This window comes from Rattus rattus, chromosome 9 (genome assembly GCF_011064425.1).
Source record: "Rattus rattus isolate New Zealand chromosome 9, Rrattus_CSIRO_v1, whole genome shotgun sequence".
Classification (NCBI taxonomy): domain Eukaryota; kingdom Metazoa; phylum Chordata; class Mammalia; order Rodentia; family Muridae; genus Rattus; species Rattus rattus.
The window spans coordinates 73,742,617-73,761,613 of NC_046162.1; the positions used below are offsets into that span (position 1 = coordinate 73,742,617).

At 52.5% G+C, this 18,997-nt stretch overlaps 1 protein-coding gene across 1 annotated transcript in view; it reads right to left on the bottom strand.

The window, feature by feature from the left end:
* Mrc2 (mannose receptor C type 2) overlaps positions 1-18,997 on the bottom strand; it is a 61,079-nt gene that overhangs the window by 1,784 nt on the left and 40,298 nt on the right. Inside the window, exons 7-28 of the mRNA XM_032913619.1 lie at positions 17,505-17,693; positions 17,244-17,398; positions 15,887-15,994; positions 13,693-13,808; positions 13,173-13,321; positions 11,797-12,014; positions 10,761-10,903; positions 9,437-9,539; positions 9,077-9,215; positions 8,920-8,955; positions 8,502-8,662; positions 8,347-8,414; positions 6,364-6,464; positions 5,950-6,092; positions 3,054-3,168; positions 2,783-2,946; positions 2,538-2,646; positions 1,913-2,151; positions 1,620-1,788; positions 1,380-1,526; positions 977-1,096; positions 683-862 (exon numbers count right to left, since the gene is read on the bottom strand). Coding sequence (XP_032769510.1) covers positions 683-862; positions 977-1,096; positions 1,380-1,526; positions 1,620-1,788; positions 1,913-2,151; positions 2,538-2,646; positions 2,783-2,946; positions 3,054-3,168; positions 5,950-6,092; positions 6,364-6,464; positions 8,347-8,414; positions 8,502-8,662; positions 8,920-8,955; positions 9,077-9,215; positions 9,437-9,539; positions 10,761-10,903; positions 11,797-12,014; positions 13,173-13,321; positions 13,693-13,808; positions 15,887-15,994; positions 17,244-17,398; positions 17,505-17,693 — 3,072 coding nt within the window. The remainder of the gene's footprint in view (positions 1-682; positions 863-976; positions 1,097-1,379; positions 1,527-1,619; positions 1,789-1,912; positions 2,152-2,537; positions 2,647-2,782; positions 2,947-3,053; positions 3,169-5,949; positions 6,093-6,363; positions 6,465-8,346; positions 8,415-8,501; positions 8,663-8,919; positions 8,956-9,076; positions 9,216-9,436; positions 9,540-10,760; positions 10,904-11,796; positions 12,015-13,172; positions 13,322-13,692; positions 13,809-15,886; positions 15,995-17,243; positions 17,399-17,504; positions 17,694-18,997) is intronic.

Sequence of the window (18,997 nt, forward strand, 5' to 3'; positions counted from 1 at the left end):
TGCATGTGTGTGGAGGTCAGAGGTCAATGTGTCTTCCTGGATGGCTCTCCACCTTGGTTGTTTTGAGGCAGAGTCTATCGCTGACCCTGCAGCTCATGGACTCAGCTAGAGAGGCTGACAAATGAGCTCCAAGGACCCATAAAACATAAACACGCGTGTCCCCTTCTGTTTCGGGATCACAGATGTGGGCACTGAATGTTGGGCTTGTATTGGGGTGCTGGAGATCTGAGCTCAGATCCTCATGCTTGGGGGACTTTGCCAACTGGACCATCTCCCCAGGCCCCAGAGTTGTGAAGTGAGTGTACAGGAATTGATCATCTCTTGACTCTAACCACTATAGAATGATGGAGATTGCTGGTCTCTGGGCTTGCTGTGCACTTTGGAAAGTTAAGGCCCTGTGTTTGTTGGATACAAACTAACATACTTGATGCCCTCCCACCCAAAGCAGGTGCCCCTGTATACCATGTAACCTTAGGCCCAGCTGTGCACCCCCCCCCCGCTGTGCGCCCAGCTGTGAGCCCAGCTGTGGGCCCAGCTGTGGGCCCCACTGTGTGCCCAGCTGTGAGCCCAGCTGTGGACCCCACTGTGAGCCCAGCTGTGAGCCCAGCTGTGGACCCCACTGTGTGCCCAGCTGTGAGTCCAGCTGTGGATTGAGCATGTGCCTTCTGAGATCCTAGCTTACCTCTAGGGAGCTTGCAGACAACTCCCATGGTGACGTTGGTACAAGCACCGGGGCGCCACAGTCCGCTGCTGCTCTGGATCCAGTAGCAGCTGTTGTGGCTTAGCATGCTAGGGCCCAGGCCAGGGGGGCCCCAGTTAGAATAGTTCACAGCTGTATTGTCTTGCCAGACCAGCATGCCTCCTGTGGAAGGAAGCCATTGGGAAGGTGTGGGAAGGGGAATAGGTTCTCATTAACCTCCATCTCTCTCGCAGCCTGAGTCCTGGTCCCTTCCCTTTCCCCACACAGAGCGCCCACCTTTGGGATTGAAGTTCATGCCCAACCAGGCACCCCGACTCTGGGTTTCAGCGGTCTGCAGGTGCTCCCAGACAAACACATTCTCCATCTCATCAAGAATGGACAGAACTGTCCCACCAGCTGGACACAAAGAAAGCCCATGTCAGAACATGCAGAATCCCCTTATGGTGATAGAGCTCCTCCCCCCAACCCACGCGCCCATTCACAGCAACCCCAGCCCTCTTCTCTGGCAGCCCAAGTGCAAGATGGTGTGAATCTCGGCACCAATCTAGACTGTGGGATTATTTTGCACATGTCTGTGTATTAAAAAGCCAGAGGGAGCTTAAGATAAGTGCCCACAGGCAGAGGTGAAGCTCCTTCGGGCCTCCGAGTCCCGGATCTGGGCTGGCCTTCTCTCACCCACCTCTTTGGCAGCGCTGCAGTGCCTCCTTGTGGCCCAGCAGCAGCTCCATATGGAAAGAGTAGCAGTGCTCCCTGAAGGGAATCCAGGACGAGTCAGCCAGGCCCTGAGGACAGCTGCCGCGGTAGCTTATCCTTCGAGGAGGGGGCCCTATTGGAGTGCAGGATTTGAGGATGTAGCCTGAACATCCTCCCTGGACCACCTGCACATGCGCAGGCTTTGGCCGTAGCGAGTGGTACTCACCCCTGCTCACCCCACACACTGCCCCCTGCAGCTTGGTATCACAGCTGGTGGTGCGCCAGGTTCCATCCACATCCACATAGGCACAGCCCCCTGTGTGCTGGGGCTCCCCGTCTTGCCAGCTCGCATAATTCAGAGGCTCCTCCGAGAGCCAGGAATACCGCCTTGAGCCCTGGGTATTAGGTAGCCATAAGTGAGAAGAAAGGGAACGGATTCTTAAGGTGGAGGGAGGAAAGGAAATCAAGGCAGAAGGTAGGGTGGCGGTAGGGGAGGCAAAATCCTGACCTAGAGCCTACCTCCTCACTGGCCAGCCCGATCCACAGTGGTGCTTGCAGCCCCCGGGCAGCCTGCGTAAGGAAGGCCTGGGTGTAGGGATCGGGCACGTGTGCCAGGCTGGCATTCCGGCTCTCACACAGCAGGAGAGCATCTTTCCAGCGCAGTGGCTTCTTCAGCAGCCGGAACGTGCGGTTGAGGTAGGAGAGCTCAGTGCCTGGGGCAGGGAGTGCTGCTGTCGGGGATGGGCTCAGCGAGGAGTCTACGGGGGAAAGGGGGCAGGACTCAGTCTAGGCCCCGCCTCCTTTACCCCATTCCCTGGTATGAGACTAAGCCAGGAAAAACCAGACATCAGGCTCACAGCAGGTCTCCACTGGGGATGGGGATGTCCAGTCACCACCCTTATCAATGAGATTTTTATTGGCCAACAGAGGGAGCTGAAGACACCGTAATGCTGAACCTTAGGGGTTCTGACCCTAGACACACACAACCTTCCTCCTAACGCCACCTGCCCCCCAAGTGGATGCATGACTCTGAAGGGACCTCTAGGGCCCCTGAAAAGAGGAACAATATTTGATTCCTTCTGGCCCCGCCCAGAGCAGCTAGCCAGCCCGCGTGGGAGTGTCTCTGTGCAGCATCGGCCTGTACCTGTGCCCTTCTGGCAGATGAAGCCGTGCGTCTCCTCTGTGCAGCTCCGATCGTCCCAGCGGCCAGTGAAGTGGGCTGAGGGGCTGTGCAGAATCACCGCACAGCTGGTCTGGGGGGAAGAGGCTACTTAGGGGAACCCCAGTGGCTGGCCCATCAAAGGAGAGCTGAGATTGGAAGAAGGGGGGGGGGGATGCAGGGGAGAGGGTAACAGGGACAGAGAAAAGCACGGTGATGTGCGTCCTCACCGGCTTGGTGCCACTGGGAGCAGGGCTGGGTCCAGAGGGCTCTCCTGGTGCCCAGTTGGTATAGAGCAGAGGTTCCTGCTCAATCCACTGGAAGTCCCTCTGAGAGGCATGCAGGCCAATCCAGAGGTCAAAGGTCACGTTGGGGAGGCTGGCCGTGATGTACGCTACAGTCCCCCAGAAGAAAGGAAAGAGTGATGGGGTGGCCCCTGTTTGCTCTGCTGTAGCCAGTTGTGGGGAGACACCAGAGCCCCCCCCTGTAGGCTGACCCTACCTTGCTCTAAGGGGTTTGCAATGGTGACCAGCTGGGCTTCTTGCTGTTCACAGGAGAACTGTGCCTCTGACCATTTCACCCTGTCCTGGGGATCCTGGCCCTGGATTCGGAAACACTGTGGGGCAGGGGATGTAATTGATACCCAGCTCTACGTCCCTGGTCCACATACCCAGAAGCCCTTGCTGGGTAGCCCTCAGCAGCGGATGCTCAGGCCTTTCATACACAGGGCATCTGGATCTCCCTGGGCAAAGCCCCGCCCTCCCGTCCTGGCACAGAAGTCACACATGCCCAAGCTCTGGTGATGGTGAGTGGGGAGCTTGGTATTGTTTATTTGAGACTGAGTCTTTTATGTAGCCCAAGCTGGCCTGGAACTCGGAATCTTCTTGCCTCAGCCTCCCCAGTATTGGGATTGCCAGCGTGTACCACCGGTGGCTCGTACATGAACACGTGCGTGAGCTGCAGAGGCTGGAGGACCCTTGCTCCTCAGGTGCTGCTCCCCTTGCTTGGCTTTGCTTTGGTTTGGTTTTGGAGACAAGGTCTCTCATTGGTTTCGGCTCCCTGATTAGGCTAGGCTGGCCGACCAGTGAATCCCTCTGCCTCTGCTTCCTCAAAACTGGGGTTCTAGATGTGGGCTCATGCATGCCTTTTGTTTTGTGTCTGGGAGTTCTGAGGACCATACTCAGGTCTTCATGCTGGTACAGCCAATACTACAAACTGAGCTCTCTCTCTCTCTCTCTCTCTCTCTCTCTCTCTCTCTCTCTCTCTCTCTCTCTCTCTGTGTGTGTCTGTCTGTCTGTGTGTCTGTCTGTCTGTATGTCTGACTGACTAAGGGCCTTACACATGCTAGGCAAGCACCAATGAGCCAAACCCCTAAGTCCTTCCTACTTTTTGTTTGTTGAGTTTTGTTGTTGATTGGGCTTTTGTTTTGAGAAGTTTCTTCTTGTGGCCCTGGCTGGACTAGTCCCCCACCATCCTCTAGCTTCCCAGAGTCTGAGTTACAAGTATGTGCCATCATGCCCAACTTCAAAACACTAGGAGAGACAATTTTCTAAAAATTGTCAAGAGAAAAACAAAAAAACAAACAAAACCTCAGGTGGCAAGAAGGGCTCAGGACCTGCTGCTCCCGAAGAAGACCTGGATTGGGATCTCAGTATCCACACAGCAGCTCACAACCCCTCTGTAACCCTAGTCCCGAGGGCTCTCGCGCCCTCCTCTGGCCTCCATGGGTATTGCACACAAGAGGTGCACACAAATACATGCAGACATAAAATACAAAAAAAAAAAAAAAAAAATAGAAAGGAAAAGAATTTTTAAAAATAAACACAGAAAGAAACACAGCATGATTTCACCCACATGTGGAGACAGATAAAGTGCCTACTGGATAAATGTGAGAACCAGAGTTTGCATCCCCAACACTCAGGTGAATGCTCTAAGTTTGGGGGCTGCTTGTGACAAAAGCACTCAGGAGATGAGAGTGTCTAGGGTAAGCCACTTAGCTAGACTGGCCAAATCAGCAAGCTTTTGGCTTATGTGAGAGACCCCGTCTCTGTATATAAGACACAGCACCATTTGGAAAATACTCAAGGTTAACCTCTGGCCACATAAACATGCGAAAATTAACCTCTGCTTGGGCACATAGCTCAGCTGGTAAAGTGTTTGCCTGGCATGCAGATGCTCTAGGTTCTATTCCCAGCATTCCCTGCATGTGGGCCGTCAAAAGTTCAAAGTCGCCCACACCTACATAGTGAATTCAAGGCTAACCTAGGTTACACAAAACCCTGTCTCAGAAGAGGTGATGGCGGCAGTGCATGCCTTTAATGCTAGCATTCATGAGACAGAGGCAGGGGCAGGTGGATCTTTGTGAGTTCCAGGCCAGCCTGGTCTTCAGAGTGAATTCCAGGACAGTCAGGGCTACACAGAGAAACCCTGTCTTGAAAAATCAAAAAGGGAAAAAAAGAGAGTTGAGAACAAAACGTTGGTCAGTGGACACCATGGGGCCAGGGGTGGGTTGGCCACTGCGTACGGAAGAACAGTTATGTCCAATCTAGTTGTTCTGTGCTAGCGTGCGGTAAGGTGACCAACCGCACGATAAAATGACCTGTGGTGAGGAAACCGTAGGACAGAACATACTGAGCATTTCACACAGCTAGAAGGAAGGACTTGGGGTGATTTTCTCTTAAAGCAAGATTATGACTTCCAGAAGACAGATGCATTTACCCTAATTGAAGCATTATACAATGTATCAATTACCAAAGTATCAAGCAGCACCCCCAAATATCTATCAATTTTGTGTTTTTATGTACCAGAGGGGGGGGGAAACTTAAATGAAAAAGAAATGGATTTTGTATATTGCAGAACAGGAGAATGAGATGTATGCAATCAGATGCTCTTATTAAAACTGCATAAATATTAATTATTGTAATTGACCCATCATGTGGCCCAAACACATTTTCATTCTGCTAATGAGGGATTTTTAAAGATACTGTTTTTAATCTTTACGTGTTCTCAGTTCTGTTCTCGTGCACATTTGACTCCATGTGATGATAGTCTCATAGTACAGAAGTAACTACAAATGTTGTCTGCATGCTCATGCACATACACATAAATAACATATTTACACATGCAGATTGGGTACGAACGCCCGATATTTTGTTTTATTAATAGAGTTCCTTATCAAAAGGCTTTTGACAACCGCTGGTCTAGAAAACTCACGAAAAGTATTTAGGTAACTTCGGTCCCTAAGTTGTCCCTAAGTGTCACACACCCTGAGCCACCCTTCCAAGGAGCCTCGCTCTCATTGGCGCAGACAAAAGGTCAGCTCGGGCACCTGAGGCTTGGCCAATACCGGTTCCTACCCTCTCCCCTGGCTCTCTTTGTGTCCCTTCCCAACCCCTACCTTGTTGAGGAACTGGCTCCAGCCGGAGGGGCAGCCTCCTAGGGTTGATGGTGGCAGGTCTTGAGGCCGAGTCTCTCCAGAGCTATTGCTGCGTTTACAGATGTAGGGCAAGGCTGTATGGCACCTCTGGTCCCCCCAGTCCTCTGTGAAGGGGGAAGAGAACCATTACCCTAGGGGAGGGCAGGGCAGGCAGCACTCTTGGTCCCATGCCCAGAGGATATGGGCTGAGCTCAAGCTCTGTGTCCTTGGAGCTGCGGACCATCCGTTGATCCTTGGATATATGTATCCCTTCTTGGATTTGCTCACAGAAAGAAGAGAGTAGTTCTCCAGCCCTCAACCCCCCTACCTACGTATCCCTAACTATAGCCCCTCCTTCATGCTGATAACACCCTCTCTGGCCCTCATTAAACTCACCTTGTCTAGCTGTCATGTACACACACTTCTTGTCCTTGCCGATGGGTCGAGGTTTTCCCGGTGCCCAGGAGACAAAGTTTATAACAGAACCATCTGACCACCTACAGAGTCACAGAACACAGGTTAGGCCTCCTCCATATACAGCACTGGAAGCCAGACAGTAGGAATAGGGCTGAAGGAACACAGAGCCGGAGACCTACAGCCTCCGACCTCTCTCAGATGCCTGAAAACCCTGCAGCAAAGAAGCTCCTGGATTGGTGGAGACCAATCCCTGGTCTTTCTACCTCAAATGCCCTGGTTCATGTAAGGCATGACTAGAGTCCCCTTGTAGATCAGCATATGCTCTGTCCATGTCCTGGCCAGTTTTGTTTATAATGTGACCCCAGGTATGACAGAAGAGTGCCACCACTATATAGATGCTGGATGATGTAGTGAGGACTTAAAAATTGCTTTTGGGGGCTGGAGAGATGGCTCAGTGGTTAAGAGCACCAACTGGGGGTTGGGGATTTATCTGGGGTTGGGGATTTAGCTCAGTGGTAGAGCGCTTGCCTAGCAAGCACAAGGCCCTGGGTTCGGTCCCCAGCTCCGACAAAAAAAAAAAAAAAAAAAAAAAGCACCAACTGCTCTTCCAGAGGTCCTGAGTTCAATTCTCAGCAACCACGTGGTGGCTCGAAACCATCTGTAATGGGATCTGATGCCCTCTTCTGGTGTGTCTGAAGACAGCTATAAAGAACTCATGAAATAAAAAAATTTGTCAAACAGAACACTGTGATATCCAGGGCCTTTTTGCTAGGTCTTGTATCTTAAGGACACGGATGCTCTATTTTAGTAGATCTGACTTTGGGAATTGGTAGTGACATTATGACCTGTCACACCACATGCTCCCAGGGTCTCCAGAGTAGGAAGCAACAACCAGGTGGTCAATAGCAGATACAATAACCAGCATAAGCTGGACAGGCTGGTATCTTCTGTAAATAACTTACATGTTATGTAGGCAATAGCATTCTGGAGCAAAGAATTGTACATCTAGTTAGAAAGTAGCGCCATCATTGAGGGGCTGGAGAGATGGCTTAGCTGTGTGTACTACTCTTCTAGAGGGCTACAGTTCAGTTCCCAGCACACACACGTGGGTGGCTCACAGCTCCTCCAGGGAATCTGGTGTCCTCTGTAGGTATCAGCACACTTGTGTACACACACACACACACACACACACACACACACATTTAAAAATCAATAAAAATTAAAAATATGTAAAGAAATCTGGGTGGTGGTAGCACATGCCTTTAATCCCAGCATTTAGGAGGCAGAGGCAGGCGGATCTTTGAGAGTTTGAAGCTAGCCTGGTCTACAGAGTGAGTTCCTGGACAGAAAATTTTTTTAATTTTTAAAAAGTATTAAAGGAATAATACAGTGATGATTAACTTTTAAAAATAAAATAAAGCTAGGTATGGTAACACACGCCTTTAATCCCAGCCCCTGGGAAGCAGAGGCAGGGGGATCTCTGTGAGTCCAAGGATAGCCTGGTCTACATAGGTAACCATGGCTATATAGTGAGACCCTGTCTCAAAATAAATAAATACCTAAAATAATAACTGTATTACTATATAACTATATATAACTATATAATCATATATATGTATGCGTGTATATATGTATGTATGTATGTATGTATGTATGCATGCATGCATGTACAAATTGTTGGAATTTTAAAGTATTTGTTCCGTAGTTCAGGAATCAACCCCAAGGTCTCAAGGATGCCAGGCAAGCGAGACAGGTCTCACTACTTCGACCTTCAGATAAGAAAACGAAGGCCACAAACACATCACTTCATCCTTCAAAGCCGTGCAGCCGGTGAGGAGCAGAGTTGAACTCAAATGCAGGTTTCTCTGTGTGTGGCCAGCTTGGACACTTCTAGCTTGGGGACACAGCCAGCCATTCACACGAGCGCCCGCTCTCACACCTGTCGAGCACTAGTGCTCCCACCTGAAGCGTCCGTCGCTCTCTGAGGTGTGCAGGCCGATCCACCAGTGCTGCTCCTGGTCTGAGGACAACTGGGAAAGGAAGCAGGTAAAGGATAGCGGCTTCCCTGTGCTTGGCCCCTTCCCAGCACATAACTCCTTGCTGCCTCTCACGCCCACCTTCTGCATATTTTGCCCCAGGAAGTCCAGTTCTGCCTGGCTGTGAACAGAGGTCAGCTCTGCCTGGAACCACGTACAGATGCGCTGTGCCTGCGCCCACGAGGAGTGGTGCTCAAAAAACTTGTACTCCGCCTCCTGAAAGCGTACCCACTCCAGACGGCCTGTGGGAGCAGCAACAGGGGTGGGAGGAGATACCAGACCACTGGGCAGGCCCTTGGAGAAAGCCAGGGCATGCAGCAAGTGGCAAAGACAAACCTGGGACAGGCCCTCGTCTTGATCCTCCTTCCACAACCCAGAAAGCAGAGCAGTGCTGTCCAGTGCTAACTAACTGAGTCCCTTTTGGGGTGCAACCCTTGACCTGTTTGGTTTTATTCTGGGCAAAAGTAGAGAAGAGATCGGGTAGCCTGGGGGGCCTCACCTTGCCGACCAATGTCTGGTTCCCGCACATCCACACCTACAGAACAGCAGGGCCATAAACGTCAGGCAAGAGGGAAGCCGGGTCCCCCCAAATTCCTTGCTTCGAAGCCCTTTTCCAGCATCTGTCCCACCCCACCCCACTTACTACCACATCCAACCTCTAGGGATCTTGCAGATCCAGTCAAGTTGTGTCTGGCACTGCATGGCTACCCACTGCAGGGAGGCCAGGTCCAGCACCGCGCAGCCTCGGATATCGTCGTCATCGTGTTGGCTCCGGGCAAAATTGTGGTAGGAAAACTGTTAAGAGGGATGGATGTATGAACAAGTAACCGAGTAGCCCAGGCTGAGCTGAGAACTGCCATGCCGGGCGAGCATCCAGTCCATAGCCCGATTACTTTTAACCTACCCACACTGGTCAAAGTCCCTGCCCACGTCAGGCCCAGCTATGCCCCAGCCAGTGCCCACCTCCAACCAAGCTCCACCCACCTCCTTGTCCCGCCTCCTCCACCGCTCCTCACCCCTAGACCGTCGCTCCAGCGCCAGCTGTGACCCTCTCTAGGGTCTCTGCGGTTCAGGCCAATCCAAAACCAGTGCTGCTCATGGTTCTCAGGTTCTGACTCACTTGGGTGGGGACAGGGGACAGAAGAGAAGGGAGGTGAGAGATGCTGGGGATCAAGTGTAGCACCCAGTTGCTGCCAGCTATCTGTTGGGCAGTCCCCAGTGCGGAAGCTTCAGTCGACACTGCAAACTGATGTCTGAAAGCACTGTAGGGGTGTGTGTGTGTGTGTGTGTGTGTGTGTGTGTGTGTGTGTGTGTGTGTGTGTGTGTGTGTGTGTGTGTGTGTGTGTGTGTGTGTGTGTGTGTGTGTGTGTGTGTGTGTGTGTGTGTGTGTGTGCTCTGAAATTCCCTCCCTAGAAACAAGGAGAGCTGGAGTAAGTGCCCTGCTTAACTCAAAAACCAGTAGCCTGCTTCCCTGGCCCCTTCTAAGATACCTTGTCTGCAGAAGTCTGCATGCTTTTCCTGCTTGGGGAATTTAGGGAGTTTGCTGGGTCATGGGGGTGGGAGAAATTTAAGGATCTGGAGCTCAAAAAATCCTGGATTCGGAACGTGCTTTGTCACTGTGACATCGAACAAACAGCCTAATCCATGGGTCCAACATGAGAACACTTCGAATGCATGAGGAACAGGGTGCTGGGGGATGTGAACAGCATTCATGTGATGATATGGAAAAAAAAATGGCGAACACGCGTTGCCGTAGTTACCAGTCACGTGTAAAACCCTAATCGCTGGGAGGAAATATCCCTGGAATTAAGATCTCAGGGAGCCTGGTCCACTTGGAATTTTTTTTTTTTTTTTTTTTTACTGATAGTAACTGATTACAACGCCATGTGCCATAAATTACAGTCGTCAGCCTCCGTGGCAAAGATAGGATCTGGGCACATCCTCATCGCTTGCCTGAACAGTTTCAGCTTTTCTCCTTCTGTCTCTCAGGATGGTTTACTGAGGGGGCGAGTTCTCCCGACATGCTGCGGGGGTGGGGGTGGTGGACCTGAGATGGGAACTGTGTCTGAAAGGACGTGGCTGGCTGTGTGACACTGCTTAGCAACAGGGTTTCCTATAAGTGGGTGGCCCCCGTGCCTCCCACTAAGATTCCAGGGGACCATAGCAACTTGAAAGAGACAGGAAGGTTCTGGCATCATTCACAGAAGCAGGTCCTTCCAAGCCTCACCTCTGCCCTCTGAGGGCAATGTGAGTGCCCACCTTCTGACAGGACAGAACCCAGCATCTGGCAGCCACACCTGCCCCCACCCAAGTGCGGGGGCCACCACGCCCACTCAGTACCCAAAGATCTTGTTGAGCATGTTGGCCACAAAATGCTCCTCCTCATAGCTGGCCAGACTCAGCAGCTGGGCCCCCAACTCCCGGCAGACCCCGAGGGCCTCGATCCAACTCTTCTTCTCCTGCAGCCGCTCTGAGCTAAACACCTGCAGGGGCAGAGCCAGATGTCTAAGCTGTGGCCATGGCCAAAGGGCATCTGCCACTTCCTCAGGCTAAAGACAATTCTATCTCAGGAAGGGAAGTGACACTGTCAGCTCCTGGCAAGAGCCCCTGACCTCCTCATCCTCAGACTTTCAGTTGGGCTCTAATCCCAGCAGAGCCACAACTGACTGAAGACAGGTCCTTCCCCCTGACTTGAGCTTCAGACTCTATGTGTAAGAAAAGGCCTTGGAAGCCAGGCATTGTGGTAGATACATGCAGACCTAGTACTTGGGAAGCAGAGGCAAAAGGTCAGAAGTTCAAAGTTATCCTCAACTACATAACGAGCCTGCGGCTAGCCTGGGCTACACAAGAGACTGGACATAGCGGCTTATGCCTGTTACCAGCACTTGGGAGGCTAAGGCAGGATTGCCAAGAGCTGAGGCTAGCCTGGCTTCTACAGGGCAGGATGCTGTCTCAAAAGCAAATATTAAAATTTCAAACAAGAACAAACCTTTGGCTCCCAAGTTTGGTAAATCACTAAGGCCTTACCCAGACCTTTCAAATCCAAACCTCCACTTGGCACCCAGAAGAGGTACTGGGGATAGAAATCGGGGCCTTGCACGTGGTGTACTAGAAGATTCTCTTTATCAGGCTCCCCAGGGATCCTGAAGAACACTCTGGGGTCTCGCTCCTTCAACTCTTCACACATCTACTAAGCACTTACTACATATCAAGCCTCGGAGCCCTCCAGACAAATTCTTCATCAGCAATTACTCTAGTCTGCCGTCTAGGCTGGCACTTCAGGGTCATGACGGTCCCCAGGTCCCCCCATATGAACTTCCTCACTGCTCCCGTTTTCCCTCTGCTCCTCCCCCAACATGCCAATAGGGTACCCCACCTTATAGCAGTGTCGGAGTTTGGGGTCTGAGACCCAGCCCTGGGGACAGGAGCCAGTGAGGCTGGGTGTGGGGTCTGGGCCAGGCAACTCTGGTGTCACTGGTGTGCCCAGGCTCTGTCGGCAGATGTAGCGAGCCCGGAACGACGTGCAGTTCTTCACCTCCCACAGTCCCATGGCACTGCCCGTGGCCAGAGCCACACAGCCCCCACGTCTGTACCCTGAGAAGGAGAAAGAGCCTGTCTCTACAGGGATGAGCTCTGGGGGGCGGGGCGTGTCAGCATTCAAATTGGGGGAAGGCATGAGGCAGAGTCCTAGTTCCATGACTTCTTACAGTGAGTGGGGAGACTCAGCCTTTCTGAGCCTATCTCATTTTGTATCCCATTAGATTATGGGAAGGTTGAGAACTTATGAGCCAGGCCGTGGTAGCCTGGCTTTAATCTCAGCACTCAGGAGTCAGAGGCAGGTGAATCTCTGAGTTCGAGGCCAACCTGTTCTACAGAGTGAGTTCCAGGACAGCTAGGGCCACACAGAGAAACCTGGTCTCAAAAAACAAAAAGCAACAAAGGAGAAGAAGGAGGAGGAGAAGGAAGAGGAGGAAGAAGAGGAGGAGGAGGAGGAGGAGGAGGAAGAAGAAGAGAAGGAGGAGGAGGAAGAGGAGGAAGAAGAAGAGGAGGAAGAGGAAGAAGAGAGGAAGAGAAGGAGGAGGAGGAGGAGGAGGAGGAGGAGGAAGAGAAGGAGGAGGAGGAGGAGGAAGAAGAGAAGGAGGAGGAAGAAGAGAAGGAAGAGAAGGAGGAGGAGGAAGAGGAGGAGGAGGAGGAAGAGGAGGAGGAGGAAGAGAAGGAGGAAAAGGAGGAGGAAGAAGAGGAGGAAGAGGAGGAGGAGGAGGAGGGGGGGAGGACACTGAAGCTAGCTAGGTGAAGTGGTACACACCTACAATACCAGTATTCAAGGAACTGAGGCAGGAGAATTGCTGCAGAGCCAGCCTGAGCTACTTAATGAGACTCTTTCTCAAGAAAAAGAAAGAAAGAGACAATGAACATGGGAGTTGATACTATCAGGAAGTAACTGTAAGTGCTGTGCACACTGCATATGCGACCCCTTTCCGTAGCTACATACATACGTAGCCTCACATCGACTCTATAAGGAACGCACCATTAGCCTCATTTCAAGATGAAGAAACTGGGGCTCAGAGAAGGCTCAGCTGGCAAACAGCAGTGACGAAGGTCTGAGCAGGGCCCCAGGCTCCAGGGCTAGCAGATCACATGATACAAAGGAACAGCTTTCTGGGAAGGTCTCGCCCTAAGTCCTGTCACAGCTCTGGGTCCACCACAGCCTCCCTGCTTCAGTGCCAGACAAACAGGGTGTGAAGGGCTCACCAGGCTGGTCTCGGTTCCAATGGGTATACATGACTTCATCCCCACTGAGCCAACGAAAGGAGCCGGTGCTGTTGAGGTCTTGGAGGGCCGTCCAGAAGTACTCGCCCTCCCAGTTATAGATGAGGCTGCTGACGAAGGCCTGCTCAAACCTTCGGAAACAAGCCAGTCAAGGTGCAACGCTTACTAGTGGCTTCCCACAAGCCCTGGACCACAGGGCTGATACCTCAGCCCAGAAGCTCAGGTAGTGTGCACAGCCAGTAATGTGCCCAGGGAACTGGGGATCCAAAGGACTCACACAACAACCAGACTCCCAGTATAGCCCACACTCTTCTTTCTTGGTCCTTCAGTCCAAACTTGAACCTATCCCTCTCATACTCTACTCTGGGATCGCTTAACCACAGTGTCTGGAGTACACTCAAAGGTGTGTGCTGAGTCCCTCTGGGCAGATTGCCAGGATATCATCCCACCAGACCAGGGTCATGGGAGAGGACTGACCAGGACTTCTGTCCACCCTCTCTACCTGTTGGTGATGGTGACCAGCTGAGAGCCATGGTCAGTACACAGACGCCGGGCATCACTGTAGATCACTTGGTCCTCTCCCAGCCAGTAGCAGGATGGGCTATGCCATGTCCAACCCTGGCTCAAGAGAGAGGGCAGAAGAGGGGTTCTGTGGGAGGAAGATCCCACCCTTACCTGCCAATGTTTGGGCAGGGTGACATCAGGATACACCGTTGTGTGTGTGCAGGACATAGGGGACTGACTTGGCACCGGAAAGCAATGCCTGAACTAAATTCTGCAGCTGGGTACTCTCAGCTCTCCCCACCACACCGACAACTGCTGCATCAGGGGGGAAACGCGACAGACCTGCCTAAGGCACAGCTCTGAGAAGCAAGTAGCATTTAAACCAAGAAATACAGGAGCTGGGCATATACCTCAGCGATCAAAACACACTTATAGCAGCATGGGTCTTAGGTTCAATCCTCAGTATGGAAGAAAAAAAAAGAAAGAAAGAAAGAAAGAAAGAAAGAAAACAACAAGACAAAAGCAATGGGGCTGGAGAGATGGCTCAGGTGGTGAGGCACTTGCTCAGCAAGCGTGTGAACCCGAGTTCAGATCCCCAGAACCCATGGAAAAAAGCAGGTGTGGCGGTGAGTGCTTTTACCCTCAGCATCGGGGAGGAGAAGGCAGGAGGATCCTTGAGGATCTGATGGTCAGCCAACCTAACCTACCGGGGAGACCCAGTCCAATGAGAGACCCTGTCTCAAAAGGAGCCAGCCTCCTGGGGTTGACCTTTGGCCCCAACATGAACACATATACACATGTGCACACGCGTGCACGTGCGTGCACGCACACACACACACACACACACACACACACACACACACACAAACATTTACCCATAAAATAAATACATAAAAATAACCAGGTGCTGGCAAGGTGGCCCAATGGGTAAGCACCTTTGCCACACTGATTTGAGTTTGAACCACAGATCCCACGGTTAAAGGAGAGAAATGACCCCAAAAGTTGTCCTCTGGCCTCTGTGTGCACACACTGACACGTGCATGTCCCACCCTCGTATGATATACCCAAGCATAATAATGACAAAATAAAGAATATTAATAAAAACATAATAATAAGAAATTGCATCTGGCTTGGACACCGGAGCTGAAAAGCTACGGAGAGGTGGAGGACGTAGAGGGGGCTGAGTAGTCCTCAGGACTCTGCAGAGTGGAGTCCGGTAGGATGAGCCTGGGGAGGGAGGGAGGCCAGGGTAGCCCTTCATCAACAAGAGAAGTGGCCACCTTAGGTGCAGAGACAGCTCCAGGAGCTAGGACAAGACAAGTGGTTGTCATGCATCAGGGAGGCCCCCAGATGCCAAGCAGGCCTAGGCAGAGACCCCTGGCTCTCCTAGTGTTTGCCCCTGGACACGGTATCCACACACATACATTCCAGGCCGATCTCCAAACGCCTGTTCACTACTCACTCCAGGACAGAGCTAAGCCCTGAGCTCACTGACTCCTGGACTCCTCGGCTGGGCCCCTGACAGCCTTCTTCCCTGTCCTGTGGCAAGTGTGATCATGCCTCTTGAGGAGAACTCAGCTGGGGCCGGGCTTTCAAAGGAGTTTAATTCAAAGGGAAGGGATTGAGGCCTGCCACAAGGAGCTACTGCATAGAAGACCACAAAGGGAGAGTTACGAGCAGCCTCTCCACAACCACTTACTCGCAACTGGGCCAGGCCAAACAGGGTGGAGAAGGCCCGTCACATACTGATCCTCCTTCACAACTCACAGCCTCTCTCCTTTACCCAAAACTCTGCTGGAGCCCCATGGGTTAAAGGATGAGGAAGGAGAAAGCCTTCTCCATCGAGTGGCCTCTCTCTTCCAGAGGAAACAGCCAAGCACACTCTGTCATCAGACTGGTGCACTGAGGAGAGAGGACTGGGGTGCACAGAGCCAGCCCACTGCACAGCCTACTCCTACCGTGACTAGACCAGGCTTGACCATTTGGCTTCCTTGCACTCGACTGTGGAAAGATCGGAGTTGGGGTGGGGCCCTTTACTCCCCCCCCCCAAGGTCCCTCCTCTATCACTCCCTCAGGAAGGAGTAGTTGAGAAACCAAAAGGACAAGGCAGCGACTTTCCTCCATCTCTCCTCACCCACCCAGGGAGCCCCTGGGGCTGACCCCACCTTGGGCAGTTTCAAAAACACCCTCACCTTTCGGCAGCCATGGTCCTCCTCGGCAGTGCCCTGGCTCAGTCGGCCTGCCTTCTTGCAGATGGAGGGCAAGGATTGGTTACAGGGACTGTCATTCCAGCGTCCTTCCTAGGACACACGATACAGAAGACTCATCCCAAATCTCTCACTCTCCCCGCAAGTTTCCCAGCCCATTCTCTAGACCTGACCCTGACCCTGAACGTGCTGTGCGATTCCTAGCAACCGGCCTCATTTTCTATGTCCCAGGCTGTTGGATGGAGAGAGAGGAGTGGGCTCCACAGGTGGACGAAAGAACCCATTGTGCAGAGGCTGGAGACGTGGCTCAGCAGTTGGGAATACTGGCTGCTCTTCCAGAGGGACCCAGGTTCGATTCCTAGCACCCACAAGATGGCTCACAACATCTACAACTCCAGCTCTGAGTGGATCCAGTGCCCTCTTCTGACCTCCACAGGTACCGGGCATGAAAAAGGCATGCAGACTTCCATAGAGGTAAAACACCCGTACGCATAAAAAAGAAACTTTAATGCTTGTGAACTGTTTCTGAAACTCTTTATCTAGTTACTTTGGGTGGTGGATGATCTTGGGTAATTGAACTGTGAAAACGGACCCATAGGCCTTAGACCTGGGACTACTGAAGAACCAGGGAGAGCAGAGGCTGGTGTGTCCAGACCGGAATCTCAGGTGCTGAAGAGGAACTCGACCCGGAGGCCTCCCAGTCATCACCGTGTCTGCCCTTACGCCCCACCCTGACAGCACACCATCCATTCATCCCACTAATCAGGAAAATCCTGGGACATAGAAGCCGCTCACCAAATCACTTAAATTTTTTTTAAATAGAATCCCTTAGTGCAAATAGGTCTGCCGCTTCGACCCCAGGACGGCATGTGATAGCAGGAGACTATGCCCAGGCCTCAGGGCTCTTCTCTGTCAAAAACCTGCCTCAGTTTCCTCTTCCACCCACCCCGGGTCTGAGTCAAGGCATGGCAAAGCCACCATCATCCATGATTTCTTGAGAAGACAGAACCCTGAACTGAGAAGGATCCTGGGGGGGGGGGGCAAGGGCTGGAACCCAGTGGCTTTGCTTGCCCAGCTTCGCCATTGTGTGGGTTCTGACGCCATCTGCTGGTGGGAAGGAACAGCTGGCGAGAGACTAAGAATGGGCCTGACATGGCGGCCTAAGGCTTCTGGAAAATTAGCTCTTCTTTAACCCCGCCGGCCAGTCCTGTGGAAGGAAGGAGCCTGGGGTACACGGGGCTGATGACAGACACTTATTTTTCAGCTGTGTGGGCTGGGGAGCACTGGGAACATGAGGGTGGAGGGGGTGCTATGGTGCTATTATGAGGAAGGAGAGTCTCACCGGCCCCCAGATGGTGACACAGTCTTCCAGGCTGTCACGGAAGTTGTTGGGCTCAAAGGGGTGCCAGTGGGTGAAACTCACGAGGCTCCCGTCGGACCACTCAAAATTCATCTGCAGCTTCAAATCATTGAGGCCAATCCATAGCTCTTCCACCTCTGGGGTACAGCAGGGTGGGGAGAGAAAGGGAGAAAACCAGCAGTGAAGGAAAGAGGGGGCTTTGTGCTTCCCGGGCAGGAAGGGATGAGACGTGCAGACCCTCACCTTGCTTGATCTGTTTGGTGATGAACTCCAGCTCAGTCATGCTGTGGATGCTAAGGAGGTCGCCCCCGCCCCGCAAACACGCCCTCTTGGACTCCTGCCAGCTGCGCTTCTCCGCCTGCAGGCGGTAGCAGTGGCCCTGGAAGGGCTGCCAGCTGGGGTCACACTCCACCTTGACATTGGCCCACCTGTCTACGGAGAGGCACAATGGAGGCGTCAGACAGAATCCAACGGGTGTCACACACACCCCCACCCTCAACCTGTCTCATCTCTAACATCGGCCTTCTCCAGAACAATGAGGCCCAGTCTGACCAGAGGTGGGGTGAGCAGCCAGGAACACAGCAGGGACAGGGCCGTAAAGTCCAGCAGACCGGTCACACCCCTTTGCTAGCCTCCTTCACTCGCTCCTTCCCTTCCCATACTTCTTCCTGTTTCTGAAGTCCCTCCCCTGCACCCACAGATGTGCTTTGGGGCTTTATCTGCTAGGGACTGGAGTTTGAGAGTAGCTGAAGCAAACAAGTCCACACTTGGGTCTTGGCAGAAGAAAACAAAATGTCATCAAACCACCCACAAAATCAGGCTCGGGCAGGATCCTGTGTAGGCAGGAGAGAAGATGTGAGTCTATCCCTGTTCATTGCCCCAGATTAGAATCCCGAGACCAGCTCCATCCAGGTCAACCCAGGGGTATTCCAGCCATGCCTCTGACTAGAGACTCCTCAGAGTGGGTGGGCAGGCGAGTTCCACAGTGCAAGAGATAGGGGTCGTCTTTCACTAGCCAATGGGTTATGGCTCTGGGCTGCAGCCCAGAACAGATTTTAGTAGCTAGTCAAGTCCCAGGATCCTGAGGAAGAAAGGCTCCTGTGGAAATGCTTTGGAAATGGTGTGTCCTTCATAGTGAGACTTAGAATGGGCCTCCCGCAAATACCTGGGGGGAGGGGGGGAGAGGGTGCGCTGAACGGGAGAAGGAAGACAAATCCAAGCCACAGATCCTAGTGGCTAGAGGAGAGCTCCCCAGATGAGCCACAGGGGAAAGAGTCCTTGCAGGGTCCCCTCTGTCTGTCTGTCTGTCTCGGTTTCTACAGGCATGTCATATTTTCTCTGTGAAAGTCTCTACTTTAGCAACCCCACAGCTACAAAAGCAGACCAGTAGTAGCCCCTCCAGTTTACAGGGCCAGGGAAATGCCAGCCACAGAGACACTCCTTAGGCCAAGCCAAACCCAGGATCCAGCTCTAAGCTAGCGTTGCAAGAAGGAAGGCATCCACCCTCAACTTGCAAATGAGGAGTCTACATCTCAGAGGGCCAAGGACACACATCAGGAAGGGGCAGTCCCCAAAGCATGTCCTGTCTATCACCCCACACCTCTCTCCCAGGAGGCCCTCAGATTTATCTCTTCCAATCGCACCTTCGAGCAAGACACTCCTAGGCTTAAAAGCCAGAAGGTTCCCATGGGCTACCCAGCCCCACTCAGACTTCAGAGACCGGCTGCGACCTGCCT